We start from the raw sequence: 8214 nt of genomic DNA on the forward strand, positions 1-8214 counted from the left end.
ACAATAGCACCAACCATAGACTGTAAAACAAGTTATGACTGTAGGCTATACAATAGGTTTAACCATATACTGTAACTGAATATAAAATAAAATTAAAATGGGTTTAAATCAGACACATACAATAGATTTAAACCATCGATTACATAAACGATTTATACAAATTTGTAAAACCAAACAGGTTTGGTTTTACCTCAACAGAGAGTTTTCAATGCCAACGACTTCAGCCACACATGCGCAGTACGACAGAGCACTTTACTTCCTGACGTCTCCGAGTGGGACTTCGGGTCAGCGGTACCACTGTGCGGATGACTGCTCCCGTGTAGAGGAATCAACAACAAGACCCCGCTCCTGCCACACATCACGGACTATGTTCTCCTGCTAACCGGGGCCTTCCGCTGTGGAAGACCCGATGTCGCTGTCCCTCCGCGGTGCCTTCTGAATTCCGCTGACGGCCCGACGACCACCGTGGCCCGGCGTGTAGCCGTCATGTTCCCCGTTCCCCGGACCAGCCTCTCTCTCCTCCCGCCGCCGCCGCTGCTGCTGCTGCTGCTGCTCCTGCTGTCCGCGGCCACCGTGCACTCTTCCCAGGGCGACAAGGAGCCGGTGTACCGGGACTGTGTCAAGCAATGCGTCCGCACCAACTGCACCGGAGCTCGGCTGCGGGGCTTCGAGTCGAGGCAGCCGCCGTACATGGCGCTGACAGGTGGGCACCTGGGCTGTCGCTAGGAACATGTGGGGAACTGTGGTGGAGTCACTTTATGTGTGTCTAATTACCCCGCTGTATCTCCTTGCCCAGCTCATCTTTACGTATATTAGTTTAATACAATAGAAAGCTGATATTGTCGTGTTTTGATGGGTTTGATTCCTTTTTTATGTGAAACACTAAGCACTGGCCTACTGTTTATCATCACAAGTGGTAGCCTATTAGTCCGGCTGACCGGACCTGCAGCTGTTGGAAAGATCCTTTTTGTTGTTTGTTGCGGTGTCATTGTTACACTATTGTCGTCTCATCCAGTTTCATTCTGTTTCACTAACAGAGAGCTAGTATAGAGGTGTAAAGAGTAGGGAGAGGTGGAAAGTCATATCCTTTTTCTGTTATAATAGTCTTATTGAAAACAAGTTCTAGAATTGTAATGGATATACCTCCTGACAGTTCATTATTTAAACGTTTTTCAAAAAATGTTTTAGAATAAATGAGCGAGATTAAGAAAAAATGGAGGGAGAAGTAAAGATTATTATTATTTGTACTTTCTGTCTTTCTCTGTGTCAGGATGGAGATGTGGTGATGACTGTCGGTACCAGTGCATGTGGACGACCGTGGGCCTGTACCAGGCCGAGGGGTACCGGATCCCCCAGTTCCACGGAAAGGTGACACACACACACACACACACACACAAGCACACACACACACACACACACACACACACTCAAAAGTTAAACCTGCAACCCTATTGTTGTATTGTAGTAGTAGCAGTTCAGAGTTCAGAGAGTTCAGAGTTTTCAAGCAGTAGTATTTGACAGTGGACTGTAACACTAGTGGTATTGTAGTGTGTCAGAGTGTGCTGTACACTAGTAGTTCTAGTGGTGTGTGAGTACTATCTCGTGTCCCTTCTCTTCCAGTGGCCCTTTGCCCGCTTCCTGTGTTTCGAGGAGCCCGTCTCTGCGCTGGCGTCGCTGCTGAACGGCGTGGCGTGTCTCCTCATGATGCTACGCTACCGCGGCACCGTGCCTCGCCAGAGCCCCATGTACCCTACCATCACAGCCTTCTCTCTGGTCCGACCCCCCCCCCACCCCGTTGTCTGTCTGACCGTCCGTCTGTCTGTCTAAATGTGAGAATGACGAATGTCTGTCAGACTGAATGTCTGTTGTTTGATGATGTGTGTGTGTGTGCTATTACTAGTTAGGTACTTGTTAGTAGTTGATATACGCCGATATTTAATGCATAGTTATGAAATAGTAAATAAATAAAGGTATGAGATTACTGCAAAACACCAACTCAACTTCAAGAGTGTATCATTTCCATCAAAATATTCTCTAAAACCGAATGTCCGTGTTGGCAGCTAGCTTGTGAGCTAGCCTTGGACGATGTTCCTCTGGCAACGGTCGTCGTGACAACTGATGCTGACGTCTTCTGTCTCTCTGCAGGTGTCTCTCAACGCCTGGTTTTGGTCGACTGTCTTCCACACCAGAGACACCTACCTCACTGAGGTAATGCTGCGCCACCACCACCATACACCCCCTCTCCTCCTCCACCCTCTGACACCTTCTCCGCTCTTTCTACTCGGCCTGTATTCCACCTTCTGATCTTCCACTCTCCCGCCTCTCCTCCCTAACTACTCTCCCTCTCCACCACTCTCACCTCCTCCACCTTCCCTACCTTCACCCTCACCTCCACCTTCACCCTCCTTCACCCTCTCCTAATCTCCTAATCTTATCTCCTCCAATCTGGCATCCAGTGCCTCAGCTTTACATTTGCTAATGGTATTAACTAATTTAATAACGTTAAGTTATTAACGTCAAATCCTCTTATTATTTGATGAGTAATCCTTCAAACTCCACTTCTTACTCCACTAATCTGTTATCTCCCCTCTTTCAGAAAATGGATTATTTCTGTGCATCTGCCGTCATCCTGTACTCCATCTACCTGTGCTGTGTGAGGTGAGGTATTCTCTAGTCTTACCTGTGTCAGGTTAGCTGGTCATTCTAGGTTGAAGTTTGACGGATCAAGATGTCTTTGAGCAAGGCACCTTTAACAGTTACTGATATGCTGGTGGTTAGTGGCATCCCCCATAATGCCCCATTTTTTTTGTTCTCCATGTGTCTCTGGTATTTATTTGTGGCTAGTTGTACTTGCTAATGTTAGCTAACTGTACTATTATGGAGTGTGCAATAGCCCTTTGTGGCTATTCGTACTAGCTAATGTAACTGTGATGTGCAGGGGTGGCATTAGCTCAGGAGGTAGAGCTGGGGTTGGCTGGTAACCGCAAGGTTGCTGGTTCGATCCCCGGCTCCTCCTAGCTGAGTGTCGTGGTGTCCCTGAGCAAGACGCCTCACCCTAATTGCTCCTGAAGCTGAGCTGGCTGTCGCCCTGCGTGGTTGACTCCGCCGTCGGTGTGTGAATGTGTGCATGAATGAGGGTGAATGTCAGTCAACGCGCTTTGCGCTTTAAAGCGCTTTGGATAAAAAGTGCTATATATATAAATGAGGTCCATTTACCATTTATGTGCAGGACTTTGGGTTTGAAGCGTCCGGTCGTCTCTAGCCTGGTGGGGGCGCTGCTCATCCTGGTCTTCACCGCCCACGTCTCCTACCTGACCTTTGTCAGCTTCGACTACGGATACAACATGGCCGCTAACGCAACCATCGGTACGTCATGACATCATGGCTCATGTCTTCAGTTAACAGATAACACTGCAGGGTTCTTGAGATGGGTCCATGGTGTTCAGCTCCCAGCTCAAAGATTTCCACCTAAGTAACTGTCTGTTAAGACACTATCTGTCGCCAAAGGAGGTAACCCGATGGTCATTGAGACTGGCCCACAGATGAAAGTCCTTGATTTTGCAGTATTAGGAAAGTTCCAAACTGGGTTTTTGGTGGTGACACTGTCTGTATCTCTGGGAGAAATTACTGAAATGGAATTTCAAAGATTTCTACTGTGATGGGTTAGGATCATGACTAGTGTTGGTGTCAGGACTTGTGTTATGACTAGTTAGTGAACCTGCTGTGGTTAGGACTAGGGTTAAGGTTACTGTAATGGTTTTTGTATGTAATGTAATGACTCTATAACTCTATGTTCTAGTCAGGGTTTGAGTTACGTGGGAGCTAAGGGGAGCTCAGCTCCCATAAGTGGCTGCCTGAGCTCCCATGAAAGCAGTAAAATCTTCCATCTGTGGGGGCTCTAATACATAGGCCTTTTTATTTTTTTATGATTCAAGAGACTCGCATGCAAGAATGAGCTCACGTCTCAGTGTAGGCTACAAACGGGATTAACTATTCACAAGTGCAAAAAACGCCGACATTTTCTTTATTTTGCTGACCACTTGTTTTTGTATCCCGACAAAAGCCTCGTAAGGACAGTTCCTCTGCGTCTTCCTCGTAGATCGCACCATCTTTTTCCCCGTCTTCGTTAAATGCGACTGCATCGCCTTCTCTCACATGATCAGCAGCTCACAGATTTCACTGTCTTATCTGGTTGTCACTGGTTATCACTTGCTTGCTACATCCTATATAATCCAGATAACCCAACAGACACCACAGGCACACGCACGCACAACCACATCACTATTCAGCGCATGCATTTGAGGAAAATAGTGAAATGGCAATTTAAAAACAACAATAGTAGGCTATACAATAAAGTATTGCGTTAGACTTCAATAGAATAATTGTTTGTACGTGACTTTGGTCACTCTGTCTTCATAACGGTAAGATGATTGCATTTTCTTTTTTTGAAGGCTCTCATGTTGTGGTGTGCGCTGTCATACCTTTTCAAGATGGTCAAAATAAGTAGTTTTCTGATTTGTGTGTGTGTGCGTGTGCGTGTGCGTGTGCGTGTGTGTGTGTGTGTGTGTTGGAGTCGGAACACGTAGTAATGAGCAGTGAAGTCTCCCCCTCTCTCTCTTTCTCTCACTCGCACGCGCACGCACACCGGGTAGGCTATTTTCTTTTTTTATCTCTGCCCCTAACATTCTTTGAGACCCCTACAAAGCTCAGATTAAAACTCGTTACACTGGTTCTAGGCTTAGTGAACCTGCGTGTGGTTAGGACTAGTCTTAAGCTTACTTGTAATGGTTTTTTGTATGTAATGTAATGACTCTATAACTCTTAATGTTCTAGGCATAGTGAACCTGCTGTGGTGGCTGTGCTGGTGCTGGCAGAACCGGCGGACGCTGCCCTACTGGTGGAAGTGTGGAGTGGTGGTGCTGCTGCTCCACGGCCTGGCGCTCCTGGAGCTGCTGGACTTCCCCCCGCTGCTCTGGGCCCTGGACGCCCACGCCGTCTGGCACCTCAGCACCGTGCCCGTCCACTTCCTGTTCTACAGGTACCTGGTCCCGGTTCTATTGGCCCCCCCACTTCCTTTTTCTAGGACTACCACTTCCTGTTGGGTCAGACAAGGGCGAATATTAGTTGTTAGGTTTTCGAGATAGTAAAGTGTGTGTGTGTTATGTAAGAGGTAAGTTCTGAGTGAAACATAAGCCGTTTCTCAATTCGCGTTCTCGTCTGTACTCGTGTACTTGCGTTCTCGGTAAACGTCATCAGTGGTAGCCCAAGCACTGTTCCAATTCCGAGTACGCGAGTACTGTCGTAAAACCCAGAAGTGTTCTCGATGCGTTCTCGATGAGGCCGTTCCACCGAGGACGCATCGGAGGTGACTCGTGTGGACTTGGGACCGTTAAATATCCCAGGATGCATCATCGAGTCCGCTGCTGTTCCAATTGCAGAGTGCGTACTCGTGTTCTCGGAAATCTGTACTTGAAAGTCCAGACTTTCGGCCAAGTACATACTTCCAAGTCCGCGAGTACGTAGTCCGCGTACTTGGTATTGAGAAACGGCCAAAGAAAGAGGTGTGTGTGTGTGTGTGTGTGTGTGTGTGTGTGTGTGTGTGTGTGTGTGTGTGTGTGTGTGTGTGTGTGCCTTTGCACCACCAGACCAGTTTGAGTTTGTTACCAGAAGTCTCCTCCCTGCTCAACAGTTTCCTGATCGACGACAGCCTGCACCTCCTCAACACAGAGAAGATCGGAGTCAAGCTGGAGTAGGAGGAGCCTCTCACCTCTTGACCGCGCCCTCTCCCTATCAACCCCGCCAATCAGGGCATCCGGACGCCAGAGCCAGGAAGGAGGAGTGCCTCTCCATGACAACACCCGGTCCCTCCCTCCCTCCCCCCCCCCCCCCCGAGGAAGGCTCTGTTTACACTTCTCATGTGTGCGTGTGTGTGTGTGTTTTTAATTTTTTCTAATATATTCAGTTTGGTTTCGGAGGCCTTGAATCTGGACTGAACGGAGCTATCAACCGGCTGTCTCGGATCGTCTCGTAAATGGACGAAGGAAAACGTTAAGCTCGCATATCTCATTTCAGCCTCACCTGCCACCTTACAAAGCTTTAAAATAGACCTACTGTTAACTCCTTGTTCAACTTCCATCACCGGCCATGGCTTTATCTTCGAACCATAGCACTGTTGCAAGTCGCAGTTGCTAGCATTATCTAGCCAGCAGTTTGGTTAGGTTGAGGACAGGGAGGCCAAAGACTAAGGAGGGATGTAGGGGAGTGGGTGAGGGGGGGGGAGGAGGAGGAGGAGGAGGAGGAGGAGGAGGAGGAGCAGGGCGGGTTGGAGAAAGTTGGAGGCTTTTCTTACACCTTATTATTCCAATTTTTTCATATCACAATTTACTTGATATGTTTTGCCTTTATTTTGTTCTGGTGCTTTTATTTCTGCTTTGAACATGAATCTTTATGCCTTCTTTTTTTTTTATCATACACGTTTATCGTTGATCGTTGTTTATTCAGTTCTGATGTTTTATTGAATTCACCTGGGCTGCCTTCAGTGAAGAAGAAACACGGATGTAGCTTAGCCTAGCGTGGGGTGATGGCTGAACCGTGATTGTCCCGCCCACCCCACAGAAAGTGTGTAGTCTAGTTAGCTGTTATCCGGAGTCATATATGACCACAGCCCTGGAGACAGCTCTCCTCGTGTGTGTGTGTGTGTGTGTGTGTGTGTGTGTGTGTGTGTGTGTGTGTGTGTGTGTGTGTGTGTGTGTGTGTGTGTGTGTGTGTGTGTGTGTGTGTGTGTGTGTGTGTGTGTATCTGTGTTGTTCATTATATCATGCACTTTACACACACCTGTATCAGTACGCAACCATACCAGTAAGCACCTGTACCAGTACACACCAGGTGTACCAGAGTAGAACGCATGTTTGTGCTGCCCGTGCCTTTCCTTTTTGAAATAAGTCGTTTTTGTGTGTGTGTGTGTGACAGAGAGATTTATTGGCTGGGATCATTTTTGCCTAGCTCAGAGTTGGAAGGTGGGGGGGGGGGCAGAATATGCAGAGGCATTGAGGGGGTTCTCATGGTGACAGACGACCGTAGCATCAGATGAAGCAGATGATGGATGTTCACTGTACTGTGGGGGCTGTGCTGATCAGGTTACAGTCCTGAGGATGCGTTTGGAGGACATAGACCTTCAAGACTGTTGTTCAGGAGGAAGATACTGGAGGTGGTGGTGGTGGTGGTGGTGGTGATGACGACGATGATGATGATGGAAGGAATGAAGGATGGATGGATGGAGTGAACATATGGCCAACGACTCCTGTAACTCTTATCATAAACGTAACCACCTTCTGAGGTGTGATGATGACCTCACTTCCTCTCTCCTTTTTCTACATCGCTATGTTGTCACCACTGCCTGCGGCCCCCACCTCCTCTTCACTCCTCCCTCTGTCCCCTCGCACATGAAAACTTTGAAAAAAAATGTTTGAAGAAATGGGACAAATAAAGGGTTCTCGTTTACCAAGTTGTCTGTCGCTGTGTTTATTTATTCATTCATCAAACCCTGTTTATTTATCTTGATACAGTCACCACAATATGGATGGTTGAATACACTCTCACTGCTATAAAGATGGTTTAATCAGTGTATCACTATTATAGAGAAGGTTAAATACACTCACTACTATAGAGATGGTTTAATTAGTGTATAAATATTATAGAGATGGTTTAATCAGTGTATCACTATTACAGAGAAGGTTAAATACACTATCACTACTATAGAGATGGTTTAATCAGTGTATTGCTATTATAGAGAAGGTAAAATACACAATTACTACTATAGAGATGGTTAAATCAGTGTATCAATATTATAGAGATGGTTAAATCAGTGTATCACTATTATAGAGAAGGTTCATTCACTGCAATAGAGATGGTTAAATACAGTGTCACGAAAGATTCTGGATTTGAAACCCAATGTCCGCCGTCAATTTCTCTGGTTATCATTCAGTAAGTTGCCTGAACAATTTATCGGTCCTAAATGACTCACTTTCGTTTTGGATTAAAACGGCTGCTAAATGACTAAATAGTAAGAAGTAAAAATGCTCTTGAATTGTCTCTGCTTCCTCCTAGCGGACTGGTCGTGTATTTGCAGGCCCAATTTTCTGGTAAATCGGGTTGTTTTGGGTTGTGCTGTAAGCTATGGAATTGATGCGAAACTGTCAACTATCATTCAATTTA

General features: G+C 46.6%; 1 protein-coding gene across 2 annotated transcripts; it reads left to right on the forward strand.

Annotated features, from left to right (window-relative positions):
* The first annotated feature begins 274 nt into the window (after positions 1-274).
* On the forward strand, positions 275-7497 carry pgap3 (post-GPI attachment to proteins phospholipase 3). Of its 2 annotated transcripts, none has more exons than XM_084485330.1 (8): positions 275-703; positions 1271-1368; positions 1621-1773; positions 2146-2208; positions 2597-2658; positions 3230-3366; positions 4834-5038; positions 5690-7497. In XM_084485330.1, the coding sequence occupies exons 1-8, from the start codon at positions 487-489 to the stop codon at positions 5751-5753; spliced, it is 999 nt and encodes a 332-aa protein (XP_084341456.1). In that variant the 5' UTR covers positions 275-486; the 3' UTR covers positions 5754-7497. The 2 variants fall into 2 exon arrangements, with proteins under 2 accessions (XP_084341456.1, XP_084341457.1); XM_084485331.1 differs by having other exon boundaries at positions 5646-5772.
* The last annotated feature ends 717 nt before the right edge of the window (positions 7498-8214 follow it).

The sequence above is a fragment of the Micromesistius poutassou genome (assembly GCF_964030765.1).
Source record: "Micromesistius poutassou genome assembly, chromosome: 21".
NCBI classification, from domain to species: Eukaryota; Metazoa; Chordata; class Actinopteri; order Gadiformes; family Gadidae; genus Micromesistius; species Micromesistius poutassou.

What these genes read in the sequence shown, in the direction of transcription:
- pgap3 (XM_084485330.1), top strand. Translation starts at nt 487, where the DNA reads ATGTTCCCCGTTCCCCGGACCAGCCTCTCTCTCCTCCCGCCGCCGCCG. An exon ending in GCCGTACATGGCGCTGACAG is followed by an intron (nt 704 to 1,270) that starts GTGGGCACCTGG and finishes TCTCTGTGTCAG; the next exon opens with GATGGAGATGTGGTGATGAC. An exon ending in GAGACACCTACCTCACTGAG is followed by an intron (nt 2,209 to 2,596) that starts GTAATGCTGCGC and finishes CCCCTCTTTCAG; the next exon opens with AAAATGGATTATTTCTGTGC.